This window comes from Myodes glareolus, chromosome 8 (assembly GCF_982192425.1).
Source record: "Myodes glareolus chromosome 8, mMyoGla1.1, whole genome shotgun sequence".
Classification (NCBI taxonomy): Eukaryota; Metazoa; Chordata; class Mammalia; order Rodentia; family Cricetidae; genus Myodes; species Myodes glareolus.
Genome location: NC_142033.1, coordinates 24,677,089 through 24,696,605, shown reverse-complemented (window position 1 = coordinate 24,696,605; position 19,517 = coordinate 24,677,089). Strand labels below are relative to the sequence as shown.

The 19,517-nt window shown below is 33.9% G+C and overlaps 1 protein-coding gene across 1 annotated transcript in view; it reads right to left on the bottom strand.

Moving 5' to 3' along the window:
- Tecrl (trans-2,3-enoyl-CoA reductase like) overlaps positions 1-19,517 on the bottom strand; it is a 77,769-nt gene that overhangs the window by 1,879 nt on the left and 56,373 nt on the right. Inside the window, exons 8-10 of the mRNA XM_048446316.3 lie at positions 16,965-17,008; positions 9,296-9,353; positions 285-370 (exon numbers count right to left, since the gene is read on the bottom strand). Of these exons, the coding sequence (XP_048302273.3) occupies positions 285-370; positions 9,296-9,353; positions 16,965-17,008 (188 nt within the window). The remainder of the gene's footprint in view (positions 1-284; positions 371-9,295; positions 9,354-16,964; positions 17,009-19,517) is intronic.

The following is a 19,517-nucleotide window of genomic DNA, read 5'->3' as shown; positions in this document are numbered from 1 at the left end:
ATATGAAAGCCATAAAGAGCCACAAAATATCATGAAATTCACAATAGAAATGAGCATCGTTTTAAAATCTTTGCTATACTCAGAATTCTGATATATCTCATGCTGTTATATAAAACTTGCAAATATATTAAGTGTACATGTATTTATGTAGAATATTAATGTGCCCATCATTATCTTTAGAAAATATCAATTTATAGATTGTATATAATATATTTAAAGCACAAGGTTGTGGGTTTAGTATATATAGAATACTATTCAGTTATTTGCGTATGTAAACAACATACCTCATAGGTGTAGTTAGGACAGGAAACCAGGAAAAACAGCCATGTAAAAGGGTTATAATTTGGACTTGGGAAACAGGCACTGCTCCCTTTTAGAAAAGAGAAAGTAATTCTCAATTCTGACATAAGTTGCAAATGATACAGTGCACTTATTATGTTATACTAAATTCTTGACTCTTGAGTACAATCATATAAGACATGAAATGTCATCTATTCATGGCAATTTATTTCATTAATATCCTAGAAGACCCATAGTTTCAAATGTTATGACATTTTGACTCAGAGGTAATAGCTCTCATTTTTTAAAATATTTCTACATCTATGTTTTGTAAAATTGTGAGAGGCAAAAACAATTAATTAAAGAATTAAAGGATACACAGTACTTACTCTGTATAATACAACACCTGCAGCAATGATCTGTTCCTAAATTATAAAATATGCTATGCTAATTCTGTGATTTTTAACATTCTCTATTAGTGTCAAAGAATAATTGTATGAGATTTAAATACCTCCAAATTCCCTGCTAAATTAGTTAAAATCCAAAGGGAATTTTATAAGGATGTCATTTATATAAAATGAGTTTGAAAGTATCTTGAGAGTTACCCTGAATCAGTACAGTTAACATTCAGAAATACCACACAAATTATTTTGGCTATGCAATCAAAAATGTTATTTACAGCTTTTATTATATTTAGCACACCATCACTTGATTTTCATTAATTTTTTCCAAGTTTTTTTTTTTCAGGGAACATTTTGGAAAAATAAATTTATAATGATTTCAAGTTGAACTTTGAGCTGTGACACTTGTAAAAGAAAATATGAATTACAAAATTACTGTTTTATTCTTGGTGGCAAAATTTAATCAGATAACAAATCAACTAATCTCATTTAGTTACAACTGTAAAGTCATAGTAAAATGTCAGTGTGCTATGTTAAAAAATATAACTGTTGAAATATCAAATTAAAAATATATGAAATAACAGCTCTGATTATTCCTCAGTTTATGACAAAGATGAGCACATGTTGCTGGTCTCTTAGAACAGGTGATGACCCATATGGGAATTGAGTGACTCTATCACAGAGTCTTAACTAAGACTATCGGAAAACGAGATATTTAGATTATGATTTATAACAGTGATAATTACTTTATGAAGAAGCAACGAAAATAATTTTATGGTTGAAGGTCACCACAGCATGAGGAGATGTATTAAAGGGTCACACCATTAGAAAAGTTAAGGTTCTCTGTCTTAGAACCTTTTTGTAAACCCCTTGTTTATGGCCCATAGAATAGTTAAAAGAAAGATTTTTGGAAGCTATTTCAGTCAGAGAGGTAAGAGATATACGTGAGAAAAATATAAAATAAGCCTCTAATAAATGAATGTTTAGCTCCTAGGCATTTCAAATTAATCAAGTGTTCAAAAACCCACATTTGTTTTTACTATTTGAAGACTGCATGATGACTGTGTCTTATAAACAAAACACAAATGAATTGGCAACTGTGTTTAAATGTATATAGTTTCTATTGATTATAATAATATTCAGGTGTGGGAAGTTCTAAATTGATACATTCTCCACAATTGTTTCTCAAACTATACTACACTTACTGAATTTCTATTAAAAGAACATAGGAGTGTGATAGGAATGTGTGTGTGTGTGTGTGTGTGTGTGTGTGTGTGTGTGTGTGTGTGTTTGATTCCAAATTTCTTCTTCTACCACTCTCAATCTTATTTCTTGAGATGACTTTTCTCTCGGAACTTGGAGCTTGCCAATGTGAAAAGAATCTATGGCCAGAAAATACCAGGAATCTCCCTGTTCCTGTCTCTCTTGGACTGAGTTACAGGCACACATCACTACTTCTGCCTTTTAATGTGTGTGCCACTGGGTAAAACTCATTTCTCATGCTTAATCAGGAAACACCTCACTGACTGAGCCTTTATCTAGTCCCTGCATATTAAAATGCTTATAATAAAAAATGATACACAATGCCGATTGGCTTAAGACTGCAAGACTTCACCTAATGTTAAAAGAGTCAGAAGAGTACACTCCCAAAATGGCTACTGAGATTTTCTTGTTTCAAAAGAGAGACCTAGAACAAGGTTCAACCTAGTTTTCATTGGTCTTGACATTTTAATATACTATTTATTTCAGGACAACATTTACTGTTGATCCCAGATTAGAATGCTACACATGGTCATTAGAGACAGGGTGTCTCTGTAGCTTTGGCGCCTGTCCTGAAACTAGATCTTGCTTACCAGGCTCGCCTCAAACTCATAGAGATCTGCCTCCCTCTGCCTCCTGAGTGTAGGGATTAAAGGCCTGTGCCACCACATGGCCAGGAATTTCTATTCCTAATCAATTAGAGATTAGAACGGTCTTTTAGAGTTGATGAACTTTCTGAAGATCTTACAGTAGACAGTGTATTGTACTTAGATGACACAGAATAGATTGTTCCTGGTATAAGGAAGTGGTATAATTCTGGAACTATTCACTAGTAATATTATTAATATACTGAGAATCAATAATGATGGTCAGGGTGTTTTGGTGTTTTCAAAATAAAAAATAGAATTAGGGTTTTAGTTCCCACCAGCCTGCAGCAAGGTAAGAGTCATATCTCAAGGCTGCATCCAAACCCTTGTCGCCCACTGGAAATTGTCCCACCCTAACCTACTCTGCCACCCAAACCCAAGTATCTAAACATCCTCCTCCCTGGCCAGTCCTTTCTTGCAGCCCTACTGGAATATGGTCAACAAGTGAAGGAGCAAATGTGGCACCACCAGATCAAGTGATCCTACAATAGCAAAATCTGAACATTCCAATGCAGCTGGAACAGAAGAAAATGACTTAAAATTACTTTATGAAGATGACAGAAACTCTTAAAGAGGAAATAAAAAAAGTTCCTAAAAGAAGTCGAGGAAAAGAAAAAAATGGAAGAAATTAATAAATCCTATAAAGAAAACAAAAAAAGCCAAGAAAAAACAAACAGGTGATGGAAATGGTTAAAGACTTGAAAACTGGAATAGAAACAATAAAGAAAATACAAACCAATGAAATTCTGGAAATGGAAAATTTGGGTGAGCAAACAGGAACAACAGACACAAGCATCAACAACAGAAAAAAAAGAGATGGAAGAAGAATCTTAGGCTTTGAAGATACAACAGAGAAAATAGACTTATGAGTCAAATAAAATGTTAAATCCAATAAATTTCTAACACAAAACATCTAGGAAATCTGGGCACCATGAAAAGATAAAAGATAAAAAGATAAAAGAAGGAGAACTCCAGCTAAAAGGCAGAGAAAAAATATTAAATAAAATCGTACATTCCCAACTGAAAGAAAATTATGTCCATAAAGGTACAAGAAGCTTCAAGACAGCAAATAGGCTGGACCAAAAAAAAAGAGTCCCCTCTCCATATAATAATCAAAACAGTAGACATACAGAGTAAAAAAGGAATATTAAGATTCTATTGCATGGACTGGCTTTGTGGGAGCCTGATTTGTTTGGATGCTCACCTTCCTAGACCTGGATGGAGGGGAAAGGACCTTGGACTTTCCACGGGGCAGGGAACACTGACTGTTCTTAGGACTGGAGAGGGAGGGGGAGGAGTGGGGGGAGTGGGAGGGAAATAGGAGGTCGGGAGAAGGTGGAAATTTTTAATAAATTAAAAAAAGAATATTAACAGCAGCAAAGGAAACAGGCTAAGTAACATAGTAATATATAAACACAGACCTATCAGAATTATACCTGACTTCTCAATGGAGACTCAGTAAACCTGAGGTCCTGGGCAGACATTTTACATTCATTAAGGGATTTTGCATGCCATCCCAGACTACTATACCTAGCAAAATTTTCCATCAACACAGATGTAGAAAACAAGATATATCATGAGAAAAACAGATTTAAACTATACCGATCCATAAATATGGCACTACAGAAAGTACTAGAAAAAAAAAAACACCAACTTAAGGGATTCAGTTATATGCACAAAAACACAGGAAAAAGCCGATCTCACACCAGCAAAACCCAAAGAAAAGAAACTCACATCCTACCACCACCACCACTAAAACAAACAAACAAACAAAATAACAGGAATTGACAATTACTGGTCCATAATGTCATTGGACTCAATTCACCAATAAAAAGACACATACTAACAGAATGGATATGAAAACAGGATCCATCCTTCTACTGCATATAAGCAACACACCTCAACTTCAAACACAGACATTAAATCAGAGTAAAGGGTTGGGAAAAGATTTTCCAATCAAATGGTCCTAAGAAGCAAGCCAGTGCAGGTATCCAAACATCTAACAAAATGACTTCAAACTAAATTAACCAAATGAGATAGAGGATATTTCATATTCATCAAAGAAAAAAATCCATCAAGATGAAACCTCAATCACGAACAACTATACCACAAATACAAGGTACCCATATTTATAAAATAAATGCTACTGAATCTGAAACCATATATCAAGTCCCACACATTAATAGTGGGAGACTTCAACACCCCACTCTTACCAATAAACAGATCTGAAGACAGAAACTTAACAGAGAAACAAGAGAACTAATAGATGTTGTGACTCAAATGACCATAGTATATCTACAAGCTAAGCGGTGGAGGCGCATGCCTTTCATGCCAGCACCTGGGAGGCAGAGGCAGGCGGATCTCTGTTTGAGGCTGGCCTGGTCTAAAAGAGCTAGTTCCAGGACAGGATCAAAGCTACAGAATATTTCATCAAAACACAAAAAGTATAGCTACTTATTAACACCTCATGGAAGTGTAACCTACTCTAAAATTGATCATATACTCTGTAACAGAGCAAATATCAAGAGATACCAAAAAACAAAAACATGGAATAACCCCTTTTATCTTAGGAGACCACCACGGGCTATAGTTAGAGTTCAACAATAACACAAACTACAGAAACCCTAAAAACTCATGGAAACAACTCTGAACTGAACCACCACTGTGTCAAGGAAGAAATAAAGAAATATAAGAAAGACTTCCTAAAATTTAATGAAAATGACTCTATAGTAGAATCTACAATATATCCAAACTAATGAGATGCAATGAAAGCAGTCCTAAGAATAAAGTTGGATAAATCTCATACAGGTGACTTAGCAGCACACCTAAAAGCTCTAGAACAAAAGAAGCAAATTCACCCAGAAGAAGTAGACTGCAGGAAACAATCAAATTGTGGGCTGAAATCATTAAAATTGAAACAAACAGAATAATACAAAGAATAACTGAAACAAAGAGTTGATTCTTTGAGAAAATCAGCCATACAGACAAGCCCTTATCTGAACTAATCAAAAGAAGGAGAGAGAATCCACAAATTTAAAATATTAGAAAAAATGCGCGGGACATAGCAGTAGACATTGAGAATATCTCAAAGAATCATTAGGTCATACTTCAAAAACCTGTACTCCACAAAATTGGAAAATCTAAAATAAATGGGCAACTTTCTTAATAGGTACCATGTACCAAAATTAGGACCAGATAAACAATTTAAACAGATCACTAACGCTGAGGGAAAAACAGTCATTAACCCTACCCCTCAAAACCAGGTGAGATCGTTTCAATGCAGAATTCTATCAGAATTTCAACGAAGAGCTAATATTATTACTCCTGAAGTTGTTTTACACAAAAGAAACAGAAGAAATATTGTTATCCTGGTACCTAATCCATGCAAAGATGCAACAATGAAAGAAAATTACAGACCAATCTTCCTCATGAATAGTCATGCAAAAATACTCAACAAAAGTATTTTGTTGACAATACAAAATATACAATTGTATGTTGACAATACAACAATATACAAGGCTGACAATTGACAGCCTGAATCCAAAAATACATTTAAAAATCCACCATGTTCAAGTAGACTTATTCCCAGAGATACAGGGATGGTTCAGACATGGTAAAATCCATCAATATCATCCACCATACAAATAAACTGAAAGTAAAAACATGATCATCTCATTAGATTCTGAAAAAGCCAAATAACAAGATATAATACCCGTTCATGATAAAGGGCTTGGAGGGGCCAGAAATTTAAGGAACATATGTAAACATAGTAAAAGCAAGCTGACAGCCAACATCAAATTAAATGGAGAGAAATTCAAAGCGATGGCACTAAAATCATAGATAAGACAAGGGTGCCCGCTCTCTCCATATCTAATCAATATAGTACTCGAGGTTCTAGTTAGAACAATAAGGCAACAGAAGAAGATCAAGGAAGAGAGAAATTGGAAAGGAAGAAGTAAAAATGTCCCTATTTACCGATATGATAGTATACATAACTGACCCCAAAGATTCTATTATGTGTAGGAAGTCTTATACATAATAAGCACCTTCAGTAATGTGGATAGATACAAGACTAAAATAAAATTTAGTAGTCCTCCTATACACAAAGATTAATGACCTGAGAAAGAAATTAGAGAAACATCAACCATTCCAAGAGCTACAAATAACACAAATTATCTTTTGGTAATTCTAGCCAAATAAGTGAAGGACCTACATGACCAGAACTTTAAGTCTTTGAAAAAAGAAATTGGGGATGATATCAGAAAATGAAAATATCTCCCCCCCTCTTAGGTAGGATTAACATATTAAAAATGGTAACCTTCCCAAAAGCAATCTATAGATTCAATGCAATCTCTATTAAAATCCCAATATAGTTTTTCACAGACCTCAGAAGAACAATACTCAACTTCATATAGAAAACTCAAAAAACCTGGGATAGCAAAACAATCCTTTACAACAAAGGATTAGAGGTATCATCATTCCAAACTTCAAACTCTACTATAGCGATATAATAATAAAAACAGTTTAGTATTGGCATAAAAACAGACATGTGGTACAATGGAATCATGTCAATGGTCCTGAGATAAAGCCACATATCTACTTGGTAGCAGAGCACACCTTTAATCCCAGTACACAGTAGGCAGAGGCAGGTGGATCTCTGTGAGTTTGAAGTCAGCCTGGTCTACAGAGCCAGTATCAGGACAGACTCCATACTACATACAGAAACCCTGTCTCAAAAATCTAAAAAAAAAATGCAAACACCTATGAATTTATGAACACCTATTTTTTGACAAAGAAGTCAAAAGTATACAACAAAAAAAGAATACATCTTCAATAAACATTGCTGCCATAACTGGATGGCAGCATGTAGAAGAATGCAAATAGATCCATATCTACTGTCTGGTGTGTGAAGTCATTTTGTATAAGTGTTGCTTTTATATGTTAATGAATATACTGCTTTGTATAAGTGAAGAATAGATATAGGTGGGAAAACTAAACTGAATGCTGAGAGAGTGTAGGTGAAGTCAGTGAGAAGCCATGTAGCCACCATTGGAGACAGACTCTAGATACAAGATGCAATCTTGCTGATCGGCCACAACTACATGGAGATACACAGATCAATAGAAATGGGTTAATTTAAGATATAAGAGTTAGCTTTAGAAAGACACTTAACCTATTAGACAAACAGTATCGCAAATAAAGTAGTTTCTGTGCGATTATTTTGGGTCTGGGCAACCAGAAATGTATAAGCAGCCTCCACCTATAACTATCCTGTACAAAACTCAAGTCCTAGTAGATCAAAAACATAAACATAAATCCAGTTACACTGGCATTAATAAAAGAGAAAGTGGGAAATAGCCTTGCATGTTTTGACACAGGAGACTACTTTCTGAATGTATCACCAGTAGCAAAGACACTGATATTAAGAATTAATAAATGGGACCTCCTGTAATTGCAAAGCTTCTGTAAGGCAAAGACCACTGTGAATAAGACAAAATGGCAGCCTACAGAATGGTAAAAGATCTTTACTGACTTCACATCTGACAGAGGGTTGGTCTCCAAAATACATAAAAAACTAAAAAAACTAGACATAGAAAAATCAAATAATCTCATTAAAAATGGAGTACAGATCTAAACAGAGTTATCTATAGTGTAATTTAGTGAATATACTTAACATAATTAAAACTGCATTGATAAATGCAAATTAAAAGTAAAATATGAACGCTACTAAGGTCTCCTTGATAGCATGCATAGTGTAGCTTTTTCCTCTGAACTGAAATTGTCCTTGTTAGAGGCAAAGGGATGTTTATAGGACTCAAGAAGTATTCAATCTCCTGCCACCCATCCATAAAATATCAGAAGCAGTGAAGAATTTCTAGAGGGAGTAGATTTTTCAGGTTGTTCAGGGATATGCAGGATTGCAGGTTTTGTGAGTTCATATGCTGGATTGGGATTTTCATTGATACATCTGTTTGAGTAGTACATAATCCTACATGAAACTCTTACTCATGCGCCTGCTTGTTACTCCAATAAAGTCATTGTTTTCTCAAAACAGACTTGGGTGAAATGATTTCTTTGGTCCATCATGATGCCCAATTTGTGATGAATAAATTTCCTTTATGTCTTTTAGGAGATGTCACATGAGAACATATAAAGTGTGCTGATCATGTGCTGAAGCCCAAACTTGGACCAGCATGACATAGGAAGAACAGTAAAGATCTAAGACGACACAGCACCATTGAAAGCAGGGATAGCCAAGTCAAGACAGTGTCTAAAGATTTTGCAATATATAAATTTTCTTGAAATCATTGAGACTGCAGAAGTAGGTAAATCATTCTTGTTAAACTTTGGCATTCTTTTTCTGTACGGTAATCCACAGGCCACTACACTAGAAGATATAAACAGAAAAAAATGTAAAAGGAGAACATGAAGTTGAAAGGGAAATGTGATCTGAGGTCCTGGAAGTAATTAGTCAGAAGGTGGGAATGGAGGATGGTGTGAAAAAGTTACATAGTCTACAAGTATAAAAATTTCAAAAGATAAATTTAAGTTTTGAAAGATCACCCTCATTTTTCTTCCTAACCTTCATAGCTATCAAGGGTTGCATCAGTTTGCAGCCTATCTGACAAGTCTCTAGGTCTTCAGTGTGGGGAAATTATTAAATATAAAAAAAAATTGAAAGAGTTGAATGAATATAGAAGAACTAACCTGTGTGGTTTGGATGAGCCAACACTGTATTGATAAAATGATTTCCAGCTTCACAAATCTGCAAAATATATTACAGCTTTTCAATTAACAAGAGGGAATTTTACAACAACATTGGAAGCTTGTATAGACACCAATAATTTGTTACAGCAAGATAGAAGTTCTTAAGATAGTCTTTACTATGTTGATAACCAGGTACAAATGTCTGTATTAATTTGCCAATGCTATTTGCTTTCTTCATGTTTTCTGGACAGTTTTCTTTAACATGAAGTTATTGTACATGTTATTAAAGATAGACGTTCAAATAGTATGCACTCTCAGTCCATTAACACAAGAGCAGTGCTTGTAGTGCAAAGATCATGGTTCCATAATCAGTTGGTTTCAGCTTAGTTTGTGAGTTAATTGCAATACAGCACAGCATCCAGGCTATGGCATGGTAATTCCTCATTTTCATTAGTTGAGTTTACAGTGATTTAAAGCATAGCAAATGAAGCATAACCAAGTTAATGATGAGCAATTTGGCTAGGTAAGTAGCAGATAAAAAATTGTAAAAGCAAACACAATGGATTTAATTGGTACAAAGTAGCATCATCAAAGGCTAACCAGTTCATTCCACATTATCATAGTGGTGACAGTGCTTTGATGGTTGTCGTTAGGTGTGATTTAACACTTTTAGTATTTAAATTTTCTCGTATAAATAAAAGTTAAAGTCTAAAAATGAAGTCAGTGTGACTATTATGTATAGTAAGTGGAAATTTTAATGGAATTTACATTTGAATTGATTTCAAAGTAGTATTAATAGTTATTATTCTGTGAGTTGATAACATCCACATTAGGAAATTTAGCCATTTGTAACTTAATGATAGGTTCATATTCAACTTAATAATAATAGAAAAGTGTTTAATAATCTATTTTATTCAGCTACTATATGGGTAAATATGAAATAAGAAAGACATGTTATACAGAATTGCTGGAGTGGAGGTGCTTATTGTTAGCTGATTAGAATTATGTCTTTGCCACTAAAATACTGGTGTTGTCAAAGAAGAGACTTAGGAGGATAAAACTAAAAGAAATGCCAGTCAAGAAAACCAGAACAAATGAAAATGAAAATGTCTAGCAAAAACTCATTTTTACATTATATAATGAATGATTTTTCTAAAAACAAAACATGTTAGGTATTTCTCATCCCTCCCCTGCTCCCCTTCTCTTCCCCTTTCACCATCCTTCCTTACCCCACCCTATGTTCCCAATTTTGTCAGGTGTTCTTGTCTATTTTAACTTTCCAGGTAGATCTACACATGTTTTCTTAGGGTTTACCTTGTTACTTAGTTTCTCTAGGATCATGAACTATAGGCTCAATATCTTTTGTTTATAGCTAGTATCCACTAATGAGTGAGTTCATACCATATTCATCTTTTTGGGTCTGGGTTTCCTCACTCAGGATGGTGTTTTCTAGTTTCATCCATTTGCATGCAAAATTCAAGATGTCACTTTTTTTTTCCACTGAGTAGTTCTCTAATGTGTGAATATGCCATATTTTCTTTATCTATTATTCAGTTGAGGGGCATTTAGGTTGTTTCCAGGTTCTGACTATTACAAATGATGCTGTTATGAACATAGTTGAACAAATGCCTTTTTAGTATGACTGAGTATTTTTGGGGAACATGCCCAAGAGAGGTATTGCAGGGTCCTGAGGTAGATTGATTTCCAATTTTCTGAGAAACCTCTCTAACAAGGGGTTGGGGGTGGGGCACGGGGTAACTAAAGGGAATGGGAGAACGGGAGGGAGTAGGAACATGGATTGGTATGTATAATAAAAAAGATAGTTGTTTACAATATATGTATAGGATGGGAAAACTATGTCTATATATGTTCCTTTAAAATAAGTCATTATTATACTATTTCAATATCCACAACTGATATTTATGACAATTTAGATTGATATATTCTTAAATTTTTATAGTTGGGATAAATTCTGATCCACTGACAGTGGTCCCCTAGACTACCCCAATCATGTAACTGTCGCTGGCATTTAGAGAGTCTAGTTTGGTCCTATTCTGGTTCCCCTGCTGTCAATCCGGAGTCAGTGAGCTCCTAATAGCTCAGGCATGCTGTTTCAGTAGGTATCCCTATCAGTCATATTCTTGATCTCTTTGCTCAATAGCTCTTTCTCTCTCTTACTGGACTTTGGGAGCTCAATCCAGTGCTTAGCTGTTGATCTCTGCATCTGATTCCATCAGTTGTTGGATGATTCTCTTTGGAGGAAAGTCTGACTCAGCCTAGGTATAACCTTGGACTTAGCACATCACTTTTTGACTCCTCAGAGAAAGACTTACCCTCTCTAAGGAGTGGATGGGGGTTAGGTAGGGGAAGGTGGAAGAAGCAGGAGGAGGGGAGAGAACTGGGACTGGTATGTATAATGAGAAAAGATGCGTTTTTAAAATAAATTAATTAAAAACTATATGTTTACAATTATTCATTTGTATACTTTTATTTTTCAAACCTGTTAGGATATATTTTAATTTTTAGAAAATCTGTTCATCTGTATTGTTTCAATAATATTTGTTTAAAAGTGATTTGTTGTTCATAAATAAATGACCAATGAATGTTTACTTTTGAAAAATAAATACTTCAACATGATTTTATATAAATTTCATAGACTATTTCAGTTGCATGATTTAAACTAAATCTTCTTAAGTTGTTTGTATGAATTTGTTTTATCTGCTTTGACTATTGGAGATAAACCTTTGGTCAATAAATTATAAGACATTAATATATTTTTGAACTTATTGAATGACTTAGAGTTATTAGTTTGCCTCTATAATCTATTTCCTTACTACAGTTTTTATAATACATCAACCTTAAATCCACAGAGTTTTTACAAATTATTTTGTGACCACTTAATATCAGACATTGAGTTTTGAAAAGGCAGATGGTAAATAAGATGAACTGATTGTAGACTAAGTAATGACCCAAAACTTACTTGTGAGACTTTTTTTCTTCATTGGTTTTGTTAATATGTAGCTTAAAAAATACGAGCTTTATGTTCACATAGTAGTTACCGATTTTAGTTTAAACCAGATTAACCATCCTGGGTCTTAATCCCTTTTGGTGTCTCATATCAACATCTTGACTACCAGATATATGCATAATAATTCATGACACTAGCAAAATTACAGTGGTAAATTAGCAGTGAAGTAGTTTTCTGATAACATGAGGAACAATATTAAAGGACTGCAGTCTTAAGAAAGGTGATAATGACTGATTTAAATTATGACTATTTCTATTAGTGAGTTTTAGTAAAATTGTAATTTCATTAAGTTAAAAGATATAAAATATAATCTATATATTTATTTTATTTTGTAAGTTTTCAACTACTGTTTATTTAAAATTATTTTTTCTTTACAAAGAAAAAATTAATTCCAATTGAAATCATTGTTTTCTATGGACTATATGCATAGAGCCATACGCAATCTAGTTATTACATATATAACTTATTTCAGGGAATTTAAGAAGTCATTAAAAAACAAATGACAGATCCTTAAATTTTAACTTAGTCTTAAGCAAGGAAAAGGGTAAAATAAATGCATTTATTAAAATCATAACTAAACTGAAGATAAAGCAAGGCACAGGCTCTTTTTAGTGTTTGCTATATCAGTATATATCAAATGTCCAAAAGCCCATTTCTGGTCTTTCTGACTCACTACAGCAAGCACCAGTTCTCCACTTTTATTAAAAATTGTGATATACAAATCTACATTTCCTCTTGTCTAATCAAGTCTTACCTCAAGGCTCTTCTGTGGTTTCTCTTGAAAAACATAATACCAGACACAAATAGCTTTCTATTTCAAGGTTATTTGCATTTTTTCATGACAAGGAGAGAAAATTCAGATAACAAATGTTGATACTTCTAGTATCAAAACTAGTAGCAAAACTAGAATAAAGAGCTGTTTGAAAGCTTAGCAAACCTCCTTGAAGTTTTGTTTTCTTTCCATTTTGTTAATCCCTGAAGAAACAAAGAATTTAAGGGAACAGTCTCTGTCAAGGAAATGTTAACTGTTCATAGTCTGGGAAGCCTTTACTGAGCGAAAGCAAAGGGGAGTTGAAATCCAATTTAAAAATGTATTGTTATTATTTATGCAAAGCAGTTTGCTTTAGAATTTTGATTATTTGCTTTTCTTTGTAGCTTTTAAATCAGTTTAGTTTTAGGGGATGAACATAGTTGTTAAATAAGAAAACATTAATACTCAGTGCATTCAAAAATTTAGAACAAGTAAAAATGCATGTGGACTTCAGAATATATTTTGTAGGAAGAGCAATTCTAACATATATAATTTATATTTTTTCTGAGTCATATTCTTTTTTTCTTGATTTGAGTGTGATTCTTGCACACATTTACTAAATCAAAATTATTTAAAGTTTTAAAAAGCAGGTAATAAGATATTTCATAGACTATAACGTCCATATAGTGAAATCTAAATAAGCATTTCATCAGAAGTCGTTCACTTGACCTTTAAATATATTTTCTGATCATTCTGTGTAGTTTATGATATTTTTCTTGAAGGACTACGTAACGAAAATTCAGCAGAAAGAAGTTATAGGGAGCAAAAGGATAGATTATAGTTGATAACAAAGCAATGAGTGATTAAACAACTGTAATAGCATTCAAATGGTTTGATTATTGTGTTAACAGGTAATGGTCTGTTCTACTAAGCAACAGAAACAAACACTACCTTTAATAAAGTAATAGGGAATATAAAGGCTTTCAAATAAAATTTTATGAGAAAAACTTATTACCTGCAATTGACGAATATATTTATGATTTAATGCTTATAATTATTTCTGCATTGATTGTTATCCATAATAACCAACTGCATTATCTTCTGCTAGTTTAATGAAAGATAACTTACAATGATCTGCCTTTAAAAGGAGTTGTAGTTTCTTCAAAAATAAAGTATACATACAGCGTTCATACTAAAATGAAATAATCACACAAAATTTAATTCATTTTTATGAATAAATATCTTCTATTTATCCAGTCATGCTATAATATATTTAGATCTTCTGGATGTAGATGACATATTCAAGATTGATCAAATCTGTAAGCATTATATCTTGTATATTTTCTGTTACCCAAAATGTATCTGAGTAACAAATGTTTGCAAAATTTAAATCCATTTGGTAAGCGTCCATCATAAATAAGAATTCTCTGGACCATTAAGTATTTTTTCTCTTTCCCATAATTATTGCTTGCAAGAAGTTCAATGATGATATGTCTCATTTGCAAACTATCATTTGCTGCTAAGTAAAATTACATTAATTGCTTTCAATTTTAAGAAGGATTATAAAATGTCTCCAATATTATCTCTGCTTACAAACAAAGGCATTCTTTTCTGTTTGAAATCCATCTTATGATGTGGGATTCCCCTCTGTATGCTGTTAATACCAATGGTTAATAAAGAAACTGTCTTAGGCCTGCGATAAGTAAGAGCTAAGTGCGGAAAACTAAACTGAATGTTGAAAGACGGAAGGCTGAGTTTAGAGAATCCTTGGAGTCACCCTGAGACAGACGCAGAACCTTGCCTGTAAACCACAACTGTAACATGAAGAGGTCGGGCCTGCTTGTTTGTGGGTTTTTCTGTCCTCCCACCAGGTCCCCACAATTATTTAGTCCCAGAGAAAATCACCCACACAGGACTCCGTAAGTTATAATGCTGATTGGCTCATTAGGTCAGTCTTCCCACTGGCTAACTCTCATATCTTGATTAATCAATTTTTCTGATCTATTTTAGCCATGTGGCTCAGTACCTTTTTCAGTGGGGCAGCTCACATCCTGCTGCTTCGGTGATCTGGGCAGGAGTGGGAGGAATCAACTTCCTCCTCCCCAGAATTCTCCTGCTCTCCTTGAATCATTTCCACTTCCTGTCTGGCTTTCCCGCCTACACCTCCTGCCTGGCCAATCAGCGTTTATTTAAAACATGATTGACAGAATACAGACAATTCTCCCGCACCACACAACCACCTGGTGATACACAGATTAGAGGAAATGGATTAAATTAAGATGTTAAAGCTAGCCAATAAGAAGTTAGAGCTAAAAGCCAAGCAGTGATTTAATTAATACAATTTCTGTGTGGTTATTTCGGGAGTCTGAGCAGCTGGGAAACGAACAAGCAACGTCCTACAACAATCTTAACACTCGTCTTTAAATCTAGAGATCTCAGTTTTCAAAAAAAATTATTGAATCTTCACAAAATCAAAACAGAAAATAACTGTCACATTCTCAGAAATGTGAAATTATATTCAGCACACTTCTCTCTACCACATTTCTACTGGATTTTATTACTGCTACAAGCACTGCTTGGGTACACATTAGCTTCCTGGATTTTGCTAAATTTTTCCAAGACTGTACTTCAAATAGCATAGATAAATGTATAAGAAAACATTAATACTTGGCATATAAATGAATAGAAAAACAAATTAGTTTCACACTTTTAGAATTTTGCTTATGTCATATTATATATTAATCATAATATGGTTTTGATAAAAAATTTGAAAAGGCTCTAACTTTGAATTTTTATGTGTGTATGTGCCTTTCTCGTTTGATGAAAAGGGGAAATTAGTTCATAGTTACAGTACATTAGAGAAAATTAATTACTCAACAACAGAACAATAAAGTAGTGCTGCAAATCAAACCAAAATGAGATTGTAAACGTGGTGCAGACAGCAGAGGAGTGCAGTGTGAGCAACAACCAGAGAACAAGAAAAAAACCCACAAGAGCCCAAAGTTAAGTAAGAGTTAAAATATTTGTTTTTGCTTATTTGTTTGTTTTTTGTGAACCAACTATTCACTCTGTCAAAATTTTCTGAGTGAAAATTTTGAACATGAAACATTACAAAAAAAATGAAGCTGCAGAGTTATTCTGCCTGGACCATGCAAAACTATGAAAATTAAATGTTTTAATGTATTTCGTCAATATTAAATATTTCTAAAAGTAAACAATATGCAATATTATAAACAAAGGTATCCTATTATGTGCAATCATAGTCACCTATAGGATAATACCTAACATTATTTGTCACAAGTGTAAAGCTAATATAAACATATAAGTACTCTGTTTACTGTACTGATTTATTAGAAAATGAAAGACCCTTATGTGCTCATATAAACTTGTATATAATTCAATAAATAAGGATGTTTTCTTCATGAAATGATGGGAAAGGAAAGAATGGTGAGAACAATTTAGAAAGAGTCAATCCCTGGATTAATACTTGTTTCCACTAATTAAATCAAACAGATGCAAACTTTTTCTTCATACTGAATCAATGTCAATAACTTGATGAATTTTTTGATATTTATCTATTATACTTATGAAAATGTTTGAATTTAGAAGTGTGTAAATTCATAATCCTATATATGATAAGAATCATGGATCCTAATATTACATTGCAGAATTTTGATAGGAATATTTAACAACTAATCGGTAAATTGTATAAAGTTTATGTCTTACTCCAATTTGTATATATTTATGTTAAATATATGTACTATGAAATAGATATTTTCTACATAGTTAAACACATTCTATATATACATATTATCAATATCATGCATTTTCATATTCTTTTTTCCAATCAAAATTTAAAATATCAATAAACAACACTTTATAATACATACCAGAAAATTGATAGCAGATACTATTATTTGCCTGTTTCCAAATGCTGTAAAGAAGAAAAAGCAGATGGGATACGAGTAAGCTTTCCTATCAAATCATTACTGAGGACACTGTACAGACATTTTTATTTTCAGGATCCATCAGTCCTCTATTAATTTTAATATTGTACATTTGAAATCTAAAATATTTAAATTATTATTGTTTATTCATATGTTTGCTTTTCTTTGCATTCTAATAATATTTTAAATGAATGAAATGTGAAATCAATATGTTTTACTAAGAACTTTTAAAGTAGAACACATCTTGCTACGTTCTCATATGGAAAAGGAGAACTTAGCAATACACACACACATATATATATGCATATATATCATTGTTCAGGAAATAGTACACCTTGCAGTATCATTTTTGCTGACTAACAAAATGATCATATTTCTTTTATCATGTACCTCTCATATTTGTAGCTTAATTATATAAATTTTGATTGTGCTTTGTGTCTGTACTGTTGTAAATGCTATATTTTTCATAAGAACAATTGAAGGAGACATAGCTTTTAATTCTTTTATTATTTTAAATATACTTATTTGTTGAAGGGTATATACTAACTCATGTGCATGTGGAAGTCATATACATATCTTTATTTACATGACATACACACACCAAATATAATGTTATATATGTGGTGGTTTGAAAAAAATGAGCTCCCAAAGGATGTGTCACTAGTGGCACTATTAGGAGGTGTGGAATTGTTGGAGGAAGTGTGTCTCCGTGAAGGTGGACTTCGAGGCCACACCCAGTATCTCAGACTACCTCTGGTTGCCTGTGTAATATGTATAACTGTCAGTACTTTCCCAGCACCGTGTCTGCCTGCCTGCTTCCATGTGCTACCAAGATGACAAAGGACTGAAACCCTGAACTGTAGGCCATACAATTACATGTTGTCCTTTATATGAGTTTTCATGGTGATGGTGTCTTTCCACAGCAATAAAAGCCCTGAATAAGACGGAAGTTGGTATGAGGGTCGTTAGTATTGCTGTCATAGGCCTGACCCTAATTCCATATGGAGGAATGTGTACTTTGCTACTTTGATTTAGGAGAGCAGTATAATTCTTTAAACACTGCTGAATAGGCCATACTAGTATGGTTATGGAAGGCAATGGTACTGACAAAGGTTTGGGTGTAAGGAGCTGGCACAAGAGGTTTCCAAAGGAGAAGAATTTAAAATGTTGCCTAGAGATCATTCCTGTGACATTTTTGTGGAGAAAGCATCTCCCTTTTGCCATTGTCTTAAGAGTTTGCCTGAGGCTAGAGTGAAGTGTTTGGATTAATTAATTTGGCAGTGGAAATCTCAAAACAGCCTAGTATAGACACTGTAGAGTTGTTAACAGTGGTAACTTTAATGAAGATTTATAATGAAAAGGAGCAAGCAGAGCAAGGCAAATTGCAAAATGTAAAATTTGAAGAGAATAGGAACACCAGGGAGTACAATGGAGCTAAGTGCTGTGTTCAAGGAGATAAACAGATTAAGAAATGGAATAAAAAGACCTCAAGGCAAGATCCCACCAGGTTGAACTTCCCACTTCCAAAAAGAAATCGAAGAAGCACTTAGAGGCAGGTGTGGTGGTGTAGGCCTTTAATGCCAGCACTCCAAAGACAGAGGCTTGCATATCTTAGAGTTTGAGGCCAGTCTGGTCTACAGAGCAAGTTTCAGGACTGCCAAGCTTAGTTAGTAAAGGTAAGTATGGAGAAGAGAAAGCTGGTGAAAATGTAAATAAACAAGGAACGTATGTTCCAGTCCCAGCAAATAACGGAACTTGTCAATGTGGGCCACATGGTGCTGGCTCTACAGATAAAAAAGAAAATAGGGGCTATAGAATATCTCTCTGTAACTAAGGAAACCAGTTTAGGCCAGGGGTGTCCCTGAATAGAGGCCCCAAAAGGCCACTGTATGGAGAAACCTGGATTTCCAGAGTCAAGGAATGCCTGCCAAGAAAGATGTTAGCAAGGAGTGGAACCAGCCCAAGAGAAAGAATTATGTTGCACTCAGCAAAGCTGAAAATAGTAGGGGTCAGAGGCACGCTTTGACAGCAGACACAAAGTGCAGAGTTTGGAATTTTCACACCTGGCTTTTGATATTGCTCTGATCAGTGTTTCCACCAAATGCTCCCTTCTCTACATTTTGGGATGTAATGCACATTCTGTGCCATTAAATGCTGAAAATATGTGATGATTTTTTTTTAATTTATAGGTGATCACATATAAAAGATTGCATGAATTTCAGAACAAATTTTGGACTATGAACTTGTAAAGATTTTTGAAACTCTGATAGACTATGGGGACTTTTGACATTTGGCTAATTCCACTTTTGCATTATGATATGGCTCCAAGTCTTTGGTGGCCAGGGAGTGGAATGCAGCTGTTTGAAGAAAAATGGTCTTCCAAGGGAATGGCATTATTAGGAGGCGTGGCTTTGTTGAAGTGGGCATGGTCTTGTTGGAGAAAGTATGTCACTGTCAAAGTGCACTTTTGGGTCTTATATATGTTTAAGCCATACC